Source organism: Rhamphochromis sp. 'chilingali', assembly GCF_963969265.1.
Source record: "Rhamphochromis sp. 'chilingali' genome assembly, chromosome: 1".
Lineage (NCBI taxonomy): Eukaryota > Metazoa > Chordata > Actinopteri > Cichliformes > Cichlidae > Rhamphochromis > Rhamphochromis sp. 'chilingali'.
The window spans coordinates 40,332,855-40,356,685 of record NC_137929.1 but is presented as its reverse complement, the minus strand read 5'-3'; the positions used below and the strand labels follow the sequence as shown (position 1 = coordinate 40,356,685).

General features: G+C 41.9%; 3 protein-coding genes across 3 annotated transcripts in view; all 3 read right to left on the bottom strand.

Annotated features, from left to right (window-relative positions):
* The window catches only part of LOC308392411 (tripartite motif-containing protein 16-like), a 49,832-nt gene that overhangs the window by 9,360 nt on the left and 16,641 nt on the right, over positions 1 to 23,831 (bottom strand). The gene's annotated exons all lie outside the window — the stretch shown is intronic.
* On the bottom strand, positions 3,892 to 4,935 carry LOC308408184 (GTPase IMAP family member 7-like; the record flags this gene model as incomplete). Its single annotated transcript, XM_080900333.1, has 1 exon — positions 3,892 to 4,935. One exon carries the CDS (start codon positions 4,933 to 4,935, stop codon positions 3,892 to 3,894), a length of 1,044 nt encoding a protein of 347 aa, XP_080756459.1.
* Positions 15,732 to 21,159, bottom strand: LOC308392419 (tripartite motif-containing protein 16-like; the record flags this gene model as incomplete). The annotated part of the gene is made up of 7 exons (XM_080875463.1): positions 15,732 to 16,438; positions 16,522 to 16,581; positions 16,654 to 16,816; positions 17,687 to 17,920; positions 18,615 to 18,710; positions 18,787 to 19,161; positions 20,920 to 21,159. The coding sequence occupies 7 exons, from the start codon at positions 21,157 to 21,159 to the stop codon at positions 15,912 to 15,914; spliced, it is 1,695 nt and encodes a 564-aa protein (XP_080731589.1). The 3' UTR covers positions 15,732 to 15,911.

The following is a 23,831-nucleotide window of genomic DNA, read 5'->3' as shown; positions in this document are numbered from 1 at the left end:
GCTTCCCTTATTTAAACATGTGCCATGGTGTGGTCTTTCTTTGCTTGTGACTTTTTGATGTTGGTAAATACAATAAATGAAAAACACATTAATATACATATAATAATGTACAACACATTATGGTACTTATACAATTAATCACTGGACAGCTGGACAGGTATGTTTGTAAATAATATTATTAAAAATAAAATAAACACAATCAAAACAAAGACAAACAACAAGAATAAAAAGCTGGCAAACCCACCCGATTGAGGAAAATCAACTCAAAATACTCCCACACAACAGAACCTCCCCTCTTCCTTGCTGGCTCAGTATCGCTCAATAGAATGATCAGTAGTTTGTTGTCACTCACTATCAAAGCACTCCACAAATCCCGCGAATGATCCACTTCCTTATAAACCATCGAATCAGCTACGTTCTAAATGTCACTGATCACATGACTCTGGCCAAACAAATCAAACCTTGACACAGTGCTTCTGAAGCAGTGTGGTTTTTGACACACGTGCTGGAGCGTCAGCTTTAAGTGGGCCATCATTAGATATAATTATTAGCTTTGAATTAGGTATTGTAAGCATATCTTAGAGCCACGATTAAACATAAATTTTGTCATTACTCTAAGGGAGGGAGAGAGAGAGAGAGAGAGAGAGAGAGGCCATTATTCAGGCCATCTTAAACTTGACAATGTGACTTTGTAGTCTAAGTAAGAAAGTGTATGGAAGGTTTTGGGATGATTTTTGCAGCTGTTCCTCTCTTTGGAAACAGCAATTACACATTTATGTAGAAATGGGTTATCAGACGGTGCTTTGTTTTGTATGTAACATGAGATAACTTGAGATGCAGATAGAAATCCAGATGAGCCCCATGAACGCTCAGTCACAGCTCTCTCATACTGAAGGATATCACCCTGGGTTTAGTTCCCCCACCCCTGTTATAGAGGTTCATTTGATAGTTGGGGTTTTCTCTGTGCTATTGTCTGATCTTTACTTTTCAAAGGATTTTGAGGACACGGTTACTGTGATTTGGTACTATATAAATGAAACTAAAAATTGAATTGAAATATGGGCCATATGACCAAACAACTGCACATGCTGTTAATGATAAATTCAGAACAGTAATGGGGACACTTTTCTAGTAAAATGGAACTCTGAATATCTCATTTGTGACAGTGAACGTTATAAAGCTTCCATTGCTTGAGCCACAGCAATAATACTAAGGGTAAAGCTCTAACCTTTTTCCATGCCACACCTAGTGGGATGTTATTACACTTAAGTTATGACTAATATAGGTGTGTGCTTGGCCTCACCTATATTTACATGAAATAACAAATAGCCTGTCTGGTGTGTACTTCCTCGAACTTACACAGTTTGCAAAGCACTATCATGCGAATTTGTGATAGAAATTAAACTTGATTGTAAACAAAAAAAGGCAAACCACACTTCATTTAAACATTTTATTCACCTTAAAGCTGTGGAAGGTTGCATTATGCTGCAACATGAGTGCTCAAGTAAAACCCCAGTTATAGTTAATAAACACCAACAGATTCTGGCCCTAAAGTAGCAAATGAGTTGCTTTAAAAAAAGGATGGGGTGTCAGAGTAACGTGAAAAAAGACAAGAGTTCAAGTCCGGCACTGGCAAAGTTACATCCTTCCAGTAACTGAAACACAATTGCTTTTTGCCAGGGAAAGATAGCCGTTGTCAGAATCAGAATCAGAATGGGTTTATTGCCAGATGTTGAGGTTTACAACATTAGGAAATTGCTGCGGTGCTTCAGGGCAAACAATAAGAATTAAAGTGCTATGTAGAAAGAAAGATATGTGCATGAGATATACATGAGATATATACATGAGAATAAGAATTATGAGTGCTACGTAGAAAGATATATACATGAGTGCAGGTGGTGATCAGTGCCAGACATGAAATGATGCAGTGACACAGCGTAGGGTCATGTGTTAGTGGCGGGGACAGTCATGTGGTTATTGTTCATGTGTCCAACAGCAGAGGGGAAGAAACTGTTCTTGTGGCGAGAGGTTCTGGTGCGAATGGACCGGAGCCTCCTGCCTGAGGGGAGCAGGTCAAACAGACTGTGTCCAGGGTGAGAAGGGTCAGCTGAGATCCGGGCTGCACGCCGCAGTGTCCTGGAGGTGTACAGGTCCTGCAGAGATGGGAGTCTGCAGCCAATCACCTTCTCAGCAGAGCGCACAACACGCTGCAGTCTCTGTTTGTCCCTGATAGTGGCTCCAGCGTACCACACAGTGATGGAGGAGGTGAGGATGGACTCGATGATTGCGGTGTAGAACTGCATCATCGTCCGTGTTGGCAGGTTGAATTTCTTCAGCTGCCTCAGGAAGTACATCCTCTGCTGGGCTTTCTTGATGACGGAGGTGATGGTGGGCTCCCACTTCAGGTCCTGGGTGATGGTGGTACCCAGGAAGCGGAATGAGTCCACAGAGGTGATGGGGGTGTCAGTCAGGATGATGGGGGGGAGTGGGGCTGTGTGCTTCCTGAAGTCCACAATAATCTCCACTGTCTTCTGGGCATTCAGCACCAGGTTGTTGTGGCTGCACCAGGACACCAGACGTTCAACCTCCCTCCTGTAGGCAGACTCATCCCCGTCCGAGATGAGTCCAATAACGGTGGTGTCATCTGCAAACTTGATTAGCTTGACAGACTGGTGGGTGGAGGTGCAGCAGTTGGTGTACAGGGAGAAGAGCAGAGGAGAAAGAACACAGCCCTGAGGGGAGCCGGTGCTGATGGTCCGGGAGTCCGAGACATTCTTTCCCAGCCTCACATGCTGCTTCCTGTCCGTCAGGAAGTCAGTGATCCACCGGCAGATGGGATCAGGCACATTCATCTGGGAAAGCTTGTCTCGGAGATGGTCTGGAAGGATGGTGTTGAAGGCAGAGCTGAAGTCCACAAACAGGATCCTGGCGTAGGTTCCTGGGGAGTCCAGATGCTGCAGGATGAAGTGTAGGGCCATGTTGATGGCGTCGTCTACAGACCTGTTGGCTCTATATGCAAACTGCAGGGGGTCCAGGAGGGGGGCCGTGAGGGTCTTGAGATGGGAGAGAACTAGGCGCTCAAATGACTTCATGACCACAGATGTCAGAGCCACGGGTCTGTAGTCATTTAGTCCAGTGATCCTAGGTTTCTTGGGGACAGGGATTATGGTAGAGGACTTGAAGCAGGCAGGCACATGACATGCCTGCAGTGAGGAGTTGAAGATGCCAGAAAACACTGGGGCCAGCTCGTTTGCACAGTGTCTGAGGGTGGCAGGAGACACACCGTCTGGGCCGGGAGCTTTCCGAGCATTCAGATTCTTAAACTGCTTCCTCACATCTGCTTCATGAATATGAAGAGTTGTGGTCGGAGGAGGTGGTGTGAAATCCTCTTTTGTGTGGGGTGAGGAGGGGGGTGTTGTAGGTGAACAGTTTGAAGGTGGTGATGGCTCTATGGAGGGGGGAGAGGTGGGGGAATGAGTGTCCAAAGTGTCTCTATTGTTGGGGTCGTTGGAGGTGTGAAGGCTGCCTGATGGCACTATTGCTGTTTGTGAGCCCCTCCAAATATCTTTCCTCCAGATGAACCCTCTTACTGCTGGCAATGGTGTTGAATTAATCAGAGCCTTCACTTGCTTTACCCCACATTTCCCTTATTCCCAACTGTATGAAAAATTTTGACACAGTGGCCCAAGGCAAAGTAAGCGAAGAAAAAAGAAATAGGCGCCTAAATGACGGAAACCGCTGAATAAACCTTTAATAGTCCCAAAAACCTCCAAATAAAAACAAATTTATGTACTGCCTCCTAAATATGTGAACATTATATGTAATGTAACATTATCAAGAGGTAATTAAATAATCAAATGTTCACATAAATATCTGCTTATTAAGAAAATCTTACGAAAATTCAGTAAAAGCTTTTCTTTTTTCTTGGACAGCCTTATATGTTCTCTGTACAGCTTCTAAAGGTGACTCTGCATCCTTAGCGGCTTCATTTCCAGTGATGCCTCCCATTACACCTCCTGCTACTGCTGCTGCCAAACCTACTGTCCCACCAGCTACTAGTGCTGTTTTTCCTACTGTTGCAGCAGCAGACACACATGCTAACATTTCTGTGACACTCATCTTCACAGATTTCACAGCAAATTCACACAATGTTACTACACCAAATAAAGCACCGAGCAAAGCTCCTGTTGCAATCCCTGTCGTTTGGATCAGAAACCTCTTAAACACACTAGTTTTAGCCTGGTTTCTGATCTCTTCTGGGGTTTTATCTGGCATTGAGTGTCTAATATGCTCTACCCGTTTCTGTATTGCCGTCTCCACATGTTGCAGCATTTTATTTGTGTAGTAACCTCCGTTTTTTTCCACCACCATTTTTTCTATTGTTTTCAGCAACTCCTCCAGCTGGAACTGGTTGCTCCTGTAGTTGTTTGGCTGGTTGTTGTTCCAGTGTTCGTTATCAAAGACGTGACACTGACCATCACACTTTGACACCAGATCACTCAGATTTTTGTTCTGACTGACAAAATCTTCAATTTTCATATTTTTCTTGAGCTGTTCACCGTGAGTGAAAACAACTACAGCATATTTTAGAGCTTCATCTGAGAAAGACTGATGTATCTTAGTGACGACAGCCTGCTCGTGCTCTGTGAATTTACCCACTCGAAGCACAATGAGAAAAGCATGAGGCCCAGGAGCACACTCTGTCATACAGCTCATTATCTCAGGCTTCAGATCTTCCTCAGACCTTCCTGTGTCAAAGAAACCAGGGGTGTCAATCAGAGTGATGCTTCTTCCACTGACTGTTTTGGTTTCTGTTTGGCATTTCATTGTTCCAGAGTTTGGAGAGTCATAAGTGGCAAAGAGCTCCTCTCCAAGAATGGTGTTACCCAGGTGACTTTTCCCAGATCCAGTTTTTCCCAGCAGGACCAACCTCATCGTTGTTGAATCTAGAGGAGAACAATGACTCTGTTAAGTACATTTGTTTCTTACTTTTTTCTCCCTTCTTAAAAAGGTGTTTTGCTTATGGTTTGAAGTTTGAAACAGGATGCAATAGATACTGAACCGTTTTAGTCAGATACAGAATCAATATTAAATGATAAGATGAGAACACTGGTCCACTAAGGAAATTTGCTAGGTCAAGCCAGTGATTGGTAAGGTTAATGCAATCATTTACAAATTGGCTCTTTGATGATTTTTTTTTCAAATGCTCTATTAGATGTCACAATTTACTATTCATGTTTTAATGTAGTCCCTTTAAAAAAATAAAAAAATAAAAAATAAAAAAAATATATATATATATTAGGGGTGCAACGATATTCGTATCGATATTGAACCGTTCGATACAGTGCTTTCGGTTCGGTACGCATATGTATCGAACAATACAACATTTGTAATTTATTTCATCAACTTTCCTTCTGACGATGCTGTCTGTGTTGAGCGCTCAGTGAATCTGCGTTCGACTACTCCGCCTAGGCTGCACTGTCCAGCGCAGATCCACTGAGCGCTCAACACAGACAGCATAGTCAGAAGGAAGAGCGCAGGGCAAGCTAGCAAGACAGAAGTTAAGCTCTCCTTGCAACATGGACCTCCCCCACCCTCATTCAGATCTGGCGTTTGGAATTATTTTGGTTTTCATGTGACGTATGACCCTGAAGGTAAGCGAGTCATGGACTAAAGTAAAACAGTATGTTGGATGTGCCATGCAATGCTCAATTACATGGGTGGGAACTAGTGTGTTAGCGCAGTTAGCTCGTTAACGTGTTGGCCGTCCAGCCCCATGCACGGGGCGATCGGTGGTAGCTCGTTAACGGAGATTTGCCGTGTTGTGGCGTTAAGGTCATTTCAACGAGATTAACCTGAAAGCACTAGTGGGAACACAACGAATATGACTGCACATTTATGCCGACATCATCCTAGTGCAAAGACAAAAACAACAAGCATGCTACTAACTTTAGCCGAGTCATTTAGACAGCTGTTAGCACGTGATTCTCCTTAATTATGCTGCTGAGAATATAGCCCAGAAGAAGCGGATAGTATAGCTTTTATTTTGGAAAGAGACATTTCTCTGTAATAAACTCTCTTTTAGAAAACAGGAAATACTTTGTATCAATAGGTAACTTCACATCTGAGCAGACAAGTATCACATGTGGAGTTCCCCAAAGTTCCATCTTGGGACCCCTTCTGTTTAACATCTACATGCTCCCACTGGCACAGATTATAAACAACAACAAAATAAACTACCACAGCTATGCAGATGACACACAAATATATATCACAATGTCACCAGGAGACCGAGGCCCTGTACAGGCTCTTGGTAAATGCATTGAGGAAATCAATGACTGGTTGTGCCACAATTTTCTCCAGCTAAACAAAAACAAAACTGAGGTAATAGTCTTTGGCGCCAAAGAAAAACGATTACAGGTTACCAGAGAACTTCAATCTATACATCTAAAAACCACAAACCAGGCGAGAAATTTGGGTGTAGTGAACTACAGTTCATTCAGAACTCTGCTGCTCGAGTCCTCACTAAGACCAAAAAAGTGGACCACATCAGTCCAGCTCTGAGGTCCTTACACTGGCTGCCTGTCCGTCAGAGGATAGACTTTAAAGTTCTGATGCTGGCCTATAAAGCTCTGAATGGTTTAGGACCAAAATACATCAATGACCTCCTGACCCAGTATGAACCATCCAGATCCCTCAGGTCATCTGGATTTTATCAGATTTTATCAGTTCCCAGAGTCAGAACCAGACACGGAGAAGCTGCATTCAGCTTTTATGCTCCTTATATCTGGAACAAACTCCCAGAAAGCCTCAGATCAGCTGAAACACTCAGTTTATTTAAATCCAGGTTGAAGACTCACCTGTTCTCAGCTGCATTTGAATAAAGCACCAATAAAGATCACCCATCATCCCGCTATAACTCAACTATACACAAGCAGCAATTTGCAAGAGCTCAGCAGGGGCGGATCTAGAGAGGTGGCATAGGGTGGCATGTGCCACCCTGAAGTGATCTCTTGCCACCCCTAGTGCCACCCTAGTTTTTAATATAACATTGTTTATCAAAATGAGATTGCATTAACACTTTGAGCCTAGCTACAGTTAGCACTGAAAATAAATTCCAAAACTGAATATATTGCATAGTGTTACCCTGAAGCGCCTTGAGGCGACTTTTGTTGTGATTTGGTTCTATATAAATAAAATTGAATTGAATTGAATACCCCCCTCCACCACTAACAAATGGTTCAGCCCATAGTGTGGACCAGCTTTATTTCCTGTTTTCAGTAGCAACCAATGCCTATGATTGTCCCAGAGCACATTTGAATCAACACAATGGACATTACACACACACACACACAAATATGTATATACGTATATATGTATGAGAGAGAGAGAGAGAGAGAGAGAGAGAGAGAGAGAGAGAGAGAGAGAGAGAGATGTTGTGTTGAGCTCTTGAATAAAACTCCCGCTCAAGCGATAACGTGGAGCAACAACAATCTTTCTTTAATACAGCTTACTCTTGTGCTGTTTTACATGCCACACACTTCCCGTTGAGTGGGTAAGTACTGCCACCTAGTGGCGTATGATGTACATCAATATAGATTACACCACATCCCCCTTACTGAAGTTAGGCTGGTACATTCTTTTGCTCTTCAAACAAAACATAACTGCGTAATATTTTTTTTCAATACAGACATACCCCAGCATTTCAGGAAACATAAACTCTTACACTCTTAACACAAGTTAAACCTTCTTGTCCTTTTAAACATGCTATTCTCAAAAACAAAACTTAGCATTTCGAAATACAACTTTTCCCTTTCCAAACAATTAGCTTCACAGATCAAGTCTTTTTGGTTTAATCACTTCCCTACCAGACCGGGTTCTAACCACACCTGGTGTATGGGGTGCGCTTGGCTCAGAAACGGTCTCTATAGGGGTGGACAGGATCTGTTTTGCTTCGGTTTGAGTCTCTGTGGGATCGGCACAAGATGACTGCGGTTCCTTCTGAGGGCCCGGTGGCGCCTGTGTCCGGCAGCCTTGCCTCTGTCAGTGCGCCCCAGGGCAGCTGTGGCTACAATGTAGCTTGCTATCACCAGTGTGTGAATGTGTGTGTGAATGGGTGAATGACTGAATGTAGTGTAAAGCGCTTTGGGGTCCTATGGACTAGAAAAGCGCTATACAAATGCAGGCCATTTACCATTTACCATTGTCCCTTGGGGTCCACTGATGATGTACGATCGTGGAGTTGGGTGGACTGATGTCACTGTGCCTTGTGCTTTTGCATCCGTGATCCAGACTGGTTGCCCTGGCAACAATTTATCCAATACTCTTGTTCTATGTCTTTTGTTAAAACATTCAGTTTGTCTCAGCCTTTTCTCTCTCTCAGAACGACAAATCTGCTGAAAATCAGGCAAACATGGCTCTAAGGTTTCAGGAAGCATTGGTAAAGTAGTACAAAGCCTGCGCCCCATGAGAAGTTGAGCCGGGCTGTAGCCATTCGCCAGTGCTGTTGTTCTGTATGCCAGCAATGGCTTGTATGGATCGCTGGCTTTCTTGAGGAGATTTTTGATGGTCTGGACACCCCTCTCCGCCTCGCCGTTGCTCTGCGGGTACCTGGGACTAGAGCAGGGCGATATGGCCAAAAACGTTTATCACGATATATATTTGAAAATTTGCGATAACGATATAACTGACGATATAATTGATGCGAGACAAAATACAACTCCACAACATTACTAGCGCAAAAAGACAACCTTCCATTTATTTTCACTTAAACAAGAAGCTGGTTTTTATGTACATTAAAGCTTTATAAAAATTTAACAGTGCAAATGCAAATTCCTTGCTGAAAGTTTAACCAAAAGGCATTTCCAGTAGAAATGGGCTGACATATCCTGAGCATAACCATGTATAATATCCACTGAAGTTAAAAAGAGGTGCTTTGTACGGAGCCCCCCAGGGGACATGGGAGAAAAAAAAATTAGGGAGGAAAAAAAAAAAAAAATTAGGGAGGAAAAAAAAAAATTAAGACGGACTTTTGCGAGCGCTCGCAAAAGTATTGCGAGCGCTCGCAAAAGTATTGCGAGCGCTCGCAAAAGTATTGCGAGCGCTCGCAAAAGTATTGCGAGCGCTCGCAAAAGTATTGCGAGCGCTCGCAAAAGTATTGCGAGCGCTCGCAAAAGTTTTAGCCGCATTCTTCGGAGGCCGCCAGCTCGAAGCCGACCGGGAGGTCGAGGCACGATGTGCCGGGAAAGCGGTGTTCCTCCCGGCTGTAGTAGGTCTCGACCGCCCGTTAGCTTCGAGCTAGTGGCCGCCAGCTCGAAGCCGACCGGGAGGTCGAGGCACGATGTGCCGGGAAAGCGGTGTTCCTCCCGGCTGTAGTAGGTCTCGACCGCCCGTTAGCTTCGAGCTAGTGGGTGTCAGATCTCCAAAAACGTCGGAGCTCTTTTGCAAATATGTGATGTCTTGTAAACCGAGCAGGTATCTGACGTTTACACAACTACATTCACGCCTCAAAATATCTTAAAAGTGTATTTTGTGACCCAGAAAGAGTAATATTACAACTAAGTAGCTGCCGCCATTGTTGGAGTTTTGCGAGATCTCGCAATACTTTTTGCGAGCGCTCGCAATACTTTTGCGAGATCTCGATTTTTTTTTTTTTCCTCCGTAATTTTTTTTTCTCCCATGTCCCCTGGGGGGCTCCGTAGCTTTGCAACATTAAACTGCAGTGTGCAGTACGTATTTTTTGGACCATAAAGTGCACAGGATTATAAGGCACATTAAGCGAAACAAAGCAGTCAGATAAATTAAACTTTATTAAACTCATTCTTCTTGCTTCCTCCACTTCTGTACCATTGATCAATTAATGTTGAATTCTCTGGCAGCTGCTCTATTCCCATGTTGTTGCAGTATATTAATGACTAACCTGGTATTGTGGATGGATTATCTCAGTTGTTCTCCTGACTGAAGTTTGGTCCATTTACAGCATCCTGCCATGCGATTGCATTTGTCTCTAACTATCAGGAACCTTAACATTAATTTTTATAAGTGGAAAAGTGTTAGTGTTCGTCCTCCAGCTTCACTGTTTATGCTATGCTAACATAGCTGTGTCGCTAGCGATCACATCATTATATACCAGCTAGCCCAACTTCAGTAACCCTACAAACGTCACTGCTGTTTAGTTTCCTGTCTTCATTTATGTTGGAAGTGATAGCAGAGCTGTACGTTTGATTTTTTTCCAGAAATCTCTCAGTCAGAACGTGCTATATCATGCTTAGGTAACTAGCGAGCTAACTTCCGCTAGCTTAACTTCTAACTCTGTTAAATGTAATAAATTTTGTTTTCATGGATGCCTGGAAGTTAAACTTCATAGTTACACCTGGTAAAGCAGCAACGCTGATCGTTTTATTAAAGATGAAAGAATTTAGAGAGTTTTTAACTCTCAGTGATGCTGCAGTGTTGTTTGACCTGAAGCATACGGAGTTTAGGACCCAGATTACTCCCAGATTTAAGAGCATATTAGTCCGACAAATACGACAATAACGACGGCCGCTTGCATGTTCTGCAAAAAAATGTGCTTTGTCGTGTATCTGACGGACAAACACCAAACCAGTTCCACATCACTGAAGTTGCACCATTTTTACAAACCAATTCTGGTTCATCTGTTTCACTCAACAATCGGCCATGTGCGTATGAAAACAAAGGCACTGCGCATGTGCGTTTTACTCATATTCTATCGCGATATTTCATTTTCCTATCGTTGCCTAACATTATACCGGTATTACCGTGAACGGTATAATATGGCCCAGCCCTACCTGGGACTACTGGTGACATGCTCAAAACAGTAGTCCTTTGCAAAGTCTTTCATTTCTTGATAGGCAAATTGTGGGCCATTATCTGTAATCAATGCTTCAGGTATTCCATGGCATGCAAATATTGACTTTAAATGCACAATCACATTGGCTGACCGAGTTGGGCTGAGTTGAGCAATCTCGACATATCTCGAGAAATAATTACTACCAACAGATAGTTTTTGTCTTTTAGTGTGAACAAATCAACTCCTAAATTCTACCATGGCCTCTCAGGTAAACGTGTGGGCATAAGAGGTTCCCTCACATTAACTCTCTCCTGTATGCACAGCCTGCACTTAAGGACAAGTTCACTGATCTGATTACTTAAGCCTGGCCACCACACTGCTTGTCGGGCACGTTCTCGACACTTAACTACCCCTTGGTGACCCTCGTGTATTTTGTCCAAAACTGCATTTCGCATGTTTGCAGGTATGACCAACCTTGTGCCTTGCAGTAGTAGTCCATCGTGTACACTCAAAACTGCTCTTTCTGACCAGTAGTGTTTTACCACTCCCTGCAGCTGGTTCCTGTCAGGCCAGCCCTCTGCACAGAACTTCATGACTTGGGAACAGACGCTGTCAGACTGTAGCTGCTCACGGAGATCTGCAAGGTATTTGCTGCTAGTAGGAAGGCCCTCCAGCACTGCGTCAACGTAAATATCGGTGTCCTCCATAAGATCATTGTCTCTGGGCATCACGCTGTCTGCCAGCGGTAACCGTGACAGCGTGTTGGCTGTGGTGAGGCTTTTGCCTGGAATGTGCGTTATAGTGTAAGAATACCTCATTAGGCGCATGCAGAATCTCTGTATCCGCGGTGGAAGCAAATCCAAGGCTTGTCCTCCAAGTAGGCTCACAAGTGGCTTATGGTCGGTCTCAAGCTCAAAGTGTAGCCCTAGAATAAAGTCACTGAATCTTTCACAGGCCCAGGTGAGCGCCAGCGCTTCTTTTTCCAGCTGAGCATAGCGCTGCTCTGTGGCTGTCAATGATCGCGAGGCATTCGCAACTGGTGACCACACGTCATTGTCTTTCTGTAGCAAAACTGCCCCCAACCCGTATGAAGAGGCATCTGCTGAGATCTTTTGGGGTTTGTTTGGGTCGTAAAGCTGCAGTACTGGAGCGGATGACAGTTCTTCTTTTAAACTGCTAAACGCGTTTTGTTGCTCGTGCCCCCAATACCACATTTTTAGTTGAAAGCAAGTCTCTCAGTGGTTTGTCTTTTTTGGAGAGGTTTGGGATGAATTTCCCCAGCTGATTTCACCATTCCTAAGAAGCTCCTAAGCTCACTCACGGTGCTTGGCTCTGTCATATTCTGCACCGCACTAGTTTTGTCAGGGTCAGGACTCATGCCTTCAGATGACACAATGAATCCTAAGAATTTCACTGCTCTTTTGCCAAACTGACATTTTGACATGTTCAGGGTGACGCCCACCTTCTCTGCATGGTCGAGGACAGCGTGGAGTCTCATGTCGTGCTCCTCTCTCGTGGATCCCCAGACCAGGATGTCGTCCATGTGGCACATGTGTAACACTGATGTAGCGCTAATGAAGTAATACAGGCTAGGGATTGAGTGTGATTTTATGGTTATTATTAATCAGAAGATTTAGGGACGCCACTGGAGCTGATGGGCAGTAATTAATAAACACACACACACACACACACACACACACACACACACACACACACACCACAAAAAATGGTTTTGCAGGTACCATGTATTTAACCAAACCCCAAAAAAGAATAACAAGAAAAGAAAAACTTAAATAATCACTCCTGCTGCAGCTATCCAATTAATCAAAAACCCAGTGAGGGTACACAAAGACAACTAAACAGATTTATCTGGCTTATACCAAGCAACACAGGTTCTCAAAAAAACAGTTCCCCCATAAACACCACATGTTAATATCAAATCCACTGATCCACACTGAAGTCCATGAGTTTAATCTGAATGTCCATGAGAGATGTCCAAGCGCTATTGTCCATAAATGAAAGGAATGGTGTGTATGATTGCGGAAATCAGTGTATTTGGAAAATGGGGACAGAGCGTTGTCTTTGATAGCTTCCTACCCAACCGGTGGAAGCGTCAATTGCAGAATGTGTCCTGCTCCTAGCCGTTCATTGGCTCGCCATCCTTTTCCATACCCCAAAAAGGTTCACCTGGCCTGCATTAAATAAACAAGGCCAATAAGAAATCACAAGAATAATACAAAAATGTCAGCCAATTAAGCTAAATACATTAAGTTATTCTTGTTCCTGTGTACACAATTTATAAATAAATAAACAAACAATATATTGGTTAAATATAATATTTCTAACCAATAAGGATTTAACTGAAAACATTTCAACTGCTACATACATACATACTATGTAGCTCCACAACATTTGTTATTCAACAACTATCAGTCAAATCAAAATCAAATTGTTTGGACCGGCAGCAGCCGATTAGGGTCAGCTGGTAGCAATACAAACAGTCAATTAAAAGTTCAAACTCACCAATTCCGTTCTGTTCAGTGCACAACAACATTATGGCTCTGGCTCACAGTAATCAGCATCTAAGTTGCATAAGTTAGTTGGTGTTAAAAAAATGCATTAAAACGGGAAACGCAAATGTTTGCCAATACACACCTGCAACAGCTCTGTCACCTGGCTTGCCTCCACGCATCTGACGGGAGGAAGCCGGGACAGGCTTACTATGACCTACATGCCATCCGATTGGCTGAGCAAAGTCATGTGGTTGGAGTCATGCATTTGTGATGCGTTCAATGGCAGGAAATAAGTGCAGGAAATTACTCTGGGTTACACATGACTCCCGCGAGGCCGGCTGTCACTTCCGTCATCATCATGTTTTGGAAATGCTCTGATGCACTGGAAATACCAAATGCCAAACGATTGAAATGGTATCTACCAAATGGCGTAATAAGTGTGGTGAGGAGAGCAGATTCTTTGGACAGCGGTATTTGCCAAAAACCCATGTTAGCATCAAGCTTGGAGAAATACTGCGCACCTGTGAGCATGCCTAGTGTTTGGTCTACAGAGGGGAGGATATATCTTTCACGACACACCGACTCATTTAATGGTGTCATGTCCACACAGATATGGACTTTCTCTTTGTCCTTTTTGGGGGCTACGACCATGCCGCAACACCAGTCTGTGGGCTCTTCCACACGACTGATTACTCCCAACTGTTCCATCCTTTCCAGCTCTGTTTTGACTTTGCCCAGTAGTGGCAGTGGAACACACCTTGGCACTTTCAGTGAATAAGGTTTAGCGTTGGGCTTCAGCTTAATCGTGTATGGTTTTTGAACAAGCCCGAGCCCATCACATAGTTTCGGGTACGCTTTCTTCACTGTCTCAAGGTCAACATTGTCCATTCGGGCAATTAGTTTCAGTCTCACAGAAGCTGTCCTGCTTAAGAGAGCTACACGCAGATTTCTGACTACATAGATTGTCTCTGTAGTGCTCCTGTCACTGTAGGAAATGTCCTCCTTTGTAGACCCAAGTACCATCAGTGCTGCACCTCCTGGTCCATACAGTGGCTTTTCAGCTTTTTGCAAATGTTCATTTGGCTGCTTAATGTCTTTGAATGTCTCCTCTGAGATAGCTGTGACATCTGCCCCCGAGTTTAATTTAAATGTCATGCTTTTGCCTCTCATGCAGATGTTAGCAAGCCACGGGTCTTCTCCTGCCACCTCATGCACAGTTGTAGATCTACAAACTCTCCCGTAGGGTCCACGTTTTCCACAGTTGTGGCATTCTGCATTTTTGGCTGGGCGCTGTGCTGCTGGGTGCATCTGTGCTTTTCCACATTTAGAACATGTTTTATTCTCTTGTTTTGTTATTTGTGGTTTTTGTGGCTTGAACTGCTTTTGATCTCTGCTTCTGAATTTATTTGGCTGTGATTTTCTGACATGCACGGCATGCACGGCTGTTTTGTCCGTGCTGCTTTCACCTATTAGGACAGTTTGCTGTCTTTTTATTTCCTCAGATTGTCTCGTCATTGTGATAGCTTTGGTTAGGGTCAAATCTTTGTTGAGCTCCATTCTCTCCGACAGTGATGAATCTTTAAGACCCACAACGAGCCTATCCCTCAAAAGTTCATCGTGAAGTTCACCATATTCACAGTTTTCAGCGAGAGCATATAGAGCTGTTATGAAGGAGTCAACTGTTTCTGCTGGCTGTTGTACTCGCTTATTAAACCTTGCTCTTTCATAGATCACTTTCTTTCTGGGGACAAAATGTCTATCAAATGCATTTCTGACCGCATCGTACTACTGGCACTGCCCGTCTGTTAGGTCAAGTCCCCTTAGCACGTCGTCAGCCTCGTCTCCCATGCAGTAAACTAATGTGTTCACTTGGTTAGCATCTGTTGAACTGTTCAGATTACTTGCTCGAAACGTCTGATCCACTTCTCCCATCCCTTGGGCTTTGCGAAGTCGAACAGTTCCGGTGGCTTGATGGTGAAAGTAGCCGCTGGTGGCACTGCCATAACCGGGCCAGGTGTCGCTGCTGCTGCCAGTAGCGCCGCCGCTTGCTCCGACATGATTGTGTGTTTCGCCAAAATCTGAGACACTGAATTACTGCTCTTTATTGTGAATATTTTAATTCTGACATTAAAAAGTCTCAGACAAATGTTTTCTTTAGCAGTTATATTTTATACCATACACCAACACAAATGTAACACTTCTTTTTCCCCGAGGCATTAAAAGACAAAACAGAACAAAGACAATTAGGTGCATGTAGCTTATAAAGTGACCGTTCAAAGTCACTTTTAAAAAAAAAAAAAAAAAAAAAAAAAAAAAAAAAAAAAAAAACGCAAAACAAAAACAAACCCGGGGTAATGATATTACTTAAAGCAACAAACTCTTACATTTACTTAGCAGTGATTTTATTTCTCCAATGTTCTAATCTAGAACCACAACTCTACACCTGCCTGGTGAGGATAGAGCACCTAGAGTCACGCCTTTCAACATCCAAACAGTGTGAGTCATTCGAGTCACTCACAGGTTTCTTCACTGCTTATTTTAGGTCTTGAAAGACATTAATCAACATGGTAGAGGTGAAAAAGTTGGCATCACAACTTCTTCACTTCTGCATAACAGCCAGAGCTTCCTTCCTTCAGCCCAAGGCCAGGATAGAGAGGCTGAGTGAATACTGTGCACACTTTGTGAAGCAGAGTCATGATGTCAGAGATGCTGTAAAACGACAGAGTACCTGACCTGTAATCCAGGTACACGCCAATCTGAGAGGTACGAGGACCTGACACCGCCTTTGCTACTAAATTATGTCTGAAAGTATATCCTTTTGCAGAGCACTCCAAACACCAGGACTTGTCATTCTTCCCAAATTCCGAGTCAAATGATGTCCGGCTGATGTTTTTGTAAGACGCTGCCACTGACCAGGCGCCACCACTCCAACTGACCTCCCAATAGCACCGCCCTGTTAAACCCTCTTTGCACAGCACCTGCTTCACACCTCCAAACCTGTCCGAGTGAGATAAATGAAAATGCTCATAGTAGCCACTCGTCACTCGTTGAGAATCTTGTGAAAGGTCCAAGTATTTGTTGACCGAGTTGGGATCCACTGTTAGAGGACAGTGATCTGATGGACAAGCAAACCAGGAATATCATCAGCCTTCTAGTATTTAGTAAGTGATTACTGCTTTGATATACTGATATACTTACAGCACAAAAACTCTTCTCTGGTCTTTGGCACAGGTGGCAGCACAACTTTTATACCAAAAACTGATAGGAACAAAATAAATGAATAATACTGGATTAAGTGGAATCAAGTGGATGGATATTTCTCTCAGGTACCTGTTGCAGAGATCTTGGGCCATGTGGTCTCCAGAAGCTTCTTCATGTCATCTCTCAGCTGAGTCAGACATTCGGTCACGGTTTCCACTGGATGCTTAGGACGAACAACAGCGCCTGTTGGTAAGTCTGGAGATTCACATGAGATGGAGAGAGACTGGAAGAGCTGGGAAAAAAAAAAAAAAAAAAAAAAAAAAAAAAAAAAAAATGTTGAAATTTAATTTTTGAACATATAACATATTTAAATAAAAACATTTTATGTTTAACTATAAAGGAAAAAGAAGAAAAAAAATCCCAATAGGATGTGTGCAAAGTTTCAGCTCCCTGCTTTTCTCAAAAAAGTATTTCTACAATAGATCTAGTTTTTCAAGACTTGTTCTAATATGGCTCCATCAGTATCGGCTCTCAGGCTACGTCCACATGTACACGGGTATTTTTCAAAGTGCAGATTTTTCTATGCTTGGCACCACATTATTGTTTCAGTGAAATTAATTTCTACATTTGTACAATGGTGGACTGTCAGTAATTTTACTCTCTGCAGTGTTTTTATATATACATACATACAGAGAGCGAGAGATGGTGCACCATATACAAAATGTATATCCTCCCTCTCATTTTTTCAATGTAAATGCTCATATTCATTGATGAACATTTGCTGCACAGCAACACATTTTAAATCAAATTTATGCATCCTCATAAACTCCCCAGCAAGAAGTTACAATGTTGGCTCAAACTGCATGTTTCACATTAGGTTTCTTTCACCTGGATTTTTCTTTGCTCGGGTGGGAAGCTTTGATGGCCTTACATGAAATGAGCGCTACAAAACATAGCAATTAACAAAATAGTGATAGTGCAGTGTTTATGTCTTCATGAGGTAATGTTTAAACAGGTTTTCCTCTACAACCATTTGAGCTTTTATAGCTCCAGATGTGACCTTTTGGTTATAAAACACTGAATTAAATATAGAGTCTAAATGGTGACAGAATTTTAGAAAGAAACATGAGTTGGCCTACAACACAAAAGACACATTTCCTACCTGAATGAAATGAATGTGATCTTCTGTATGAGAAAGCTGTTCCAGGTCAGCGTCTCTTTTCTTCAGCCTGGCGATTTCCTCCTCCAGCTGCAGCTGCAGAGCTTCTGCCCGAACAACTGCAAGTTTCTCTTGAGCCTCAATCAGCTGCTTTATTAAAGTACGTTGCTTTTGTATGGAGGAGATCAGCTCATCAAAGAGCTTGTCTTTGGACTTCATTGCAGTCTGAAAATAAATCTGTTTTATACAAGGAAGGTTTAGATTAGGAAAAAAATACTTTTTGGAGGAGAATTTAGAAAACTGCGGCAAAATTCATAAACCAATATAAAGAAAATAAAATGTAGCCACTGCATTTAGTAAATATGTAATAGTTAGTGTCTCATTGATGGATTTTAATTTCTGATTTTTACTCCAAGTGTTTTCTGGAGAGCTTTATTTTTACTTATGTTGTCCTCATTAGCTCCTTTAAGTGACCAATTAGGTTTGTTGTTAAAAATGTTTGTCGTGGTTCATCTGCAGTTTACTTTGCATCTTGACTCACTGTGAAAAGTTTCCATGTAAACAATATCTCAAAGTGTACATGTGCCTGTTGCACACAGATGAAATGGGCCACAGTCAGCCAATTCCATTTGCTGACTGAATCTCTTGTATTAGGTACATTGAAGATACAGGATTAAAGCCTGTTAATGCTCTTAATAGAAAAAAAAAAACTGTATAACTCATATGTATCATCTCTGTATGATTGTAGGGTCTTCACCTTACGGTATAAAGCACATTAAGGAGGCAGTTATTCTTATGAAAGCTGTATTAATCTGAACGCAGTAGTTGGAATTTAACCAAGTAATTTATGAGTTTACACTACCACAAAGCACATGTACTAGACAGCACTGTGGTCAGTAGAGATATTTGGTTTCTAGTCTTATTTCCACACCTTGAAGTCCTTCACAGCTTGGACCAGCTCATTCAGCTCTTTTTGTCTCTCCTGGGATTTCCGCTTAACTGCACAGTGACTCAGAAAAAGCCGTCCCTGCAAGAAGAAACCGCAGGATCAGAGAAAAATTAAAACACTCCAGATTCATTTTGTTTTTTTTATTGATCTTTACCTGCTCAGCAGCTCTTTCTGCTGCAGCTGACACTGTTGAGTGGCGCCAGTGATCGTCCATGGTGCACAAATAGCAGATACATCTTTGATCAGTCTTACAGTAAACCTCCATCAGCTTGTTGTGCTTTGTGCACATTTTTTCCTTAAGTGGCACTGTAGCAGACACCAGCTGGTGAAGCTTCAGCACAGGAAAACTGTGGTGAGGCTCAAGATGAGCAGGACAGTACGATGCCAAGCAGGTCAGGCAAGACATGCTGGCTTTGTTTCTTTTGGTCCCACAACAGAAATCACAGGTAATGTCTGTTGGTCCTGCAGGAGCAAGAGGAGAAGCTGGACGGGCCTGTTGGGTTACTGTCCTCTTCAGCTTCTCTACAACCTACAGTGATCAAATAAAAGCGGTCAAAGGTTTTGCACGACAAACAGAATCAAAATAGAACTGAAAGAGGATGAAGTCAGCAAAAGCATCCCAATTGTGTATTTTCTTTAAAACTGTAGAAAATGCAATAATAAAAAAACATATGTTGTTGTGTACAGAATAGCTGGTTATGAAAATAATGTTGTGTATTAAAATATTTTAGGAGTAACAACAGTGGGTGTGGTAATCACCCACTGCAGGGATAGCTCAGTAGGTAAAGTGGTCGCCCCATGATCGGAAGGTCGGCAGTTCGAATCCACTTAACGGCTACCCTGAGGTACCCCTGAGCAAGGTACCGTCCCAAAACACTGCTCTCTGGGCGCCTGCTTAGTGGGCTGCCCACTGCTTCACTGAGTGAATGGGTCAAATGCAGAGAAAAACAAGTAATTTCCCCATGGGGATCAATAAAGTAATCACCTACAAAAAATCTAATGCCATGCCAAAATAAATAAGAAATTATACTCCTGGGACGTTATTAGACAGAACCAGAATGGAAAAAAAGACTAATTTCAATGTGGCAGACATGCTGGTGTCAGTCTTTCAGAAATTGCTAATCTTCTGGGACTGACACACACACACACACACACAGGAACCAAAAAATAAAAATACATAAGATATAAATAAAAGCCAAATAAAAGAAAGAAAAAAAATGAATTAAATAACTAATTTAATTTCCATGGAAAACTAAGTCTCACTGAGGTTAAAAGCCAAAGATTAAAAGTGGGTTTTAAGACGCGATTTAAAAGTGGATAGTGAAGGATACTCTAACGTGCCAGGGCAAAGTACTCCATAATTTTGGACCCACGATAGAAAAGGCCCTGTCCCCTCTGAGCTTCCTCCTGGATCTCGGTACCTACAGGAGCAGCTGGTCAGGTGACCTGAGAGACCGACATGGTGTGTGGAGATAAAGCTCAGAGAAGTAAGGCAGGGCAAGATTGTGAAGGCATTTAAAAACAAACAGAATTTTAAAATTAGACACAGGCAGCCAGTGCAGTGAGGCTAGGACAGGGGTTATATGCTCTCTTTTACAAGTTCCTGTTAGGAGTCGTGCAGCAGCATTTTGAACCAGCTGCAGACGTGAGAGCAATGACTGACTGACCCCCACATAAAGTGTGTTACAGTAGTCCAGGCGGGAAGAAATAAAAGCATGGATCACGGTTTCAAGGTGCTGCCTCGAAAGAAAAGATTTTACTCTTGCCAGTCGCCTTAAATGATAAAAACTGCACTTCCCCACTGCTCTGATTTGGTTGTCCAATTTAAAAATCACTATCCAACTTAAAACCAAGTTGGATAGTGATACAGACTGCTGTTAATAATTAATAATTTAATGGTGTTGGGGATATTTTCTTGACACACCACGTGTCCTTTAGTAAGAGATGAGCTTATCTGAGAGATAGCTGCAGATCATGGCACAAAGCTGAAACCTGACATAAACGACAAATCTGCAGCAACTGTGTGATACTGTCACGAAATGTTGAACCAAAAAACACCGAGGAATGTTTCCAGCACCTTGCTGAGTCTGTGCCACGAAGAATTAAAGCAGGTCTGAAGAAAGGAGTGGGTCAAACGCGGCACTAACCACGTGACCGGTAGGCGTAAATGTGTATTTAATTAACAAAACAAGCAAAAAAAAAAAAAAAGGGGGTACATTAATTAACTCGGATTTTTTTTTTTTTTTTTTTTTTTTTTTCCCCCCAAGCAGCACGGTGGATACATCACCTCAGCCAGCATGGTGTTCCTCCCGAGGACAGGCCTTGGACTGAATGTCTCCCTACACTGAGGACAGCTGTACGTTCCCTTCTCCTTTTCCTCCTCCCAGAACCCCTCGATGCAGATTCTGCAGTAAGTGTGTCCACACTGGATGGTGACGGGATCTTTGAGTAGGTCCAGACATACCGAGCAGTAAAGCTGATACAGGTCCAACTCGACGGCACACTGCTGCGGCCATTTCTCTGCCATTTGGATGAAATCCACAGGTGCACAGCGGAGTTTTTAACTAATTGAAGGGAAACGCAAGGAAATGTGGGGTGGGGCTTCAACTTCTGCAAGTCTTAAACCAATTAGTATGTGACAGTTTTGTTATAAAAGCTTGCTAACGCCACTTAAAAAAAATTAATACATTAAAATAATGACAAATATAAAAATAAAAAGCAAACAATAACCACTGTTCCCTGCAAATGTTATGTATTTTATTTATTAATTTTATTTATTAATTTTTTAAACCATAATTAAACTTAAATAATTTACAAAGTTAATGTAAATGTTAAAAAAAAAAAACATACACGAATGCATGGGAACAGGATGGGGACAGCTGAGAAGCTGGTAATTAAGGTGTTTCTTCTCTTGTTGGTATGATCGTTTTTGGGTTTTTTTTGCCTGTCCCGTTTGGCTCTTTTGCCATCAGAATTACTATCTAAAGGCAAAGAAAGATGCCCAACGGATTTACTTTACCAAATCGACCAACCCAGCCTTGCCGTATTGGTCTATTTGATTCGTCTTTTATTGTTTATTTTAGTTTAACCTGCTAAATGCGGGACAGATATGATTGCTGATATGATTCTTGTGTTATTTCCTCATTTCCCAGTGAGGCAATATACTGCAGACATTAGCATTACATGAAGCAAATGATGATTGTTTTCTAGTGCTGTAAGTTATGACCTTTGATATGTGTGCACACATGGGTGTGGCTACCTAAGAAAAAGACCTAATAGCCTCTGGCCAAAATGATTTTATCTTGTACATTTGAATATACATAAATGTACACATAAAGAAATAAATACATCATTCTTTTAGTATTTAAAGATAAAAGATAGATGTCAGTAGTTTTTTTAAGTACAGTATTTTAATTATGAATATACATTGATTAGTATGTAATTTACATCTTCCAGCAAACTGATGTGTTCGCATAAACCTAGAATTAATTGATCAAAATCAAAGGAATTTTTATTTGTGGTTGCACCTTCAGACTCATACCTACACCTGCTACACATACCTACAGTATGAAGAAAAGACACAATGTGACTGGCATTGAGGTAAAATGAGTGTAAATATTTGCACAGTAGCCTTTCACTAATGGCCAGACTTTAAGAGATAGAATGATTTTTAAAGTGACCACAAAGCTACCTGGCACTTCAAGTAATACAAGGCAGAGATGTAATTTAATCAAACCGTCTGAATTTTTGATGTCTAAAGTTTTTTTGATCTCTATGTCACAGTGTCCCTAATAAATAGGCCAGTGAGTGCTACTGCTAGTTTTAATATAAACTTTAGAATAGAAAAGCCTTAATAAAAGAGATGAAAAATAACTTTAATAGTATAAAAGTTACTTTTTTGCTGAACTGGATGTCATCATGGCACAGAAAGTTTAACAGAATTATGTCTGGGGAAAAGAAATCCTGCGATCTGCTGACATCTAGTGGTGACTCACTGTAATTACGACTCTAATCATTGAGACTCCTTTTGCGTCTCTATGGATCTTAGCGGGACTCTTGTTTGAGCAACACGATTTTGCGCCTACACGTCACCAGCTGCTGTAGGCGCAAAATCCCTACTGTATATTTTGAGTTTAATATTTAGCTCATGTTTAATTAATATTTCATAGAGATTTGTTGTTGATCATTTCAGGAGTAGTAATGTGCACATTTCAGTTATGTTTACTCAGGGCCAAGACAATCATATTGCACTGTTTGTGATTAGGAGATAAAATAGGTGCTTACCACTTTAAGAACAGAGATACAGTTGCAGGGGGGTGGTTTAGTAAGTTGAGGGCCATGCCTGAAAACATCAACAAATTTTCATTCAAGTGGAAGATTTTTCTTTTTGGATATCAGAACATTCACCAGACACTCCTTTTTTGGGCTTGTTTTATTGGAAATGACACTGCAACATTAAATGCCTCACTGTGAGCTTCACATCAGAGAACATTTTCAGTTACTTAAAGTGATGAGTTTCGTTGGAGGATGTGGAATAGGAGACTTTAAAAATATTCCCTAATTGGGTCACTTTATCAGAACAGCTCCTTTATCAGAGTTACAGGTTATCTGTTCTGCAGCCTCTAAGCAGCAGTAACATACCGATTACTTTTAGCCCACACGCTAAAGTTAAAGTAAAACAGGATGCTTCTAATAATTTCTCCCAAAAGGCGATGAATAAAAATAAAAATTCACTAGATAAGAAATGACAGGTTGTTGATCAACATTTAAAATATATGTATTTTTAAACAACTATTTAGCTTAATTTTCAGTTAAATTCACAACAAAGCACAAAGAGACAAGAAAGTTTTATAGGAACAGTGAAGGGTACAAAGTTTGATCTTAAATAATGAAATGACTTCTAGGTAAAAAGGTCTGGCTGCTGAGTCCTCCCACCATGACTGGTACATTCCAGCTTTGTGCCACAGCTCTGTTATAGTTAAAACAACCCCAAAACACTTCAATAAAACACACACCTGTGCATACACAACTATAGCTCCTCTAGCATGCTTCCTCTTTCCTCTGTCCTCCATATCAGTTTCACAACTTGTGATAAACTATAGCAAGACACGCTGAAGATAAATTTTCCCTCATAGGCAGCAGGACGAGGAGACAAGAAGGCACAAATTAGTGAAACAACAGTTGCCAAGTCATCTTTTT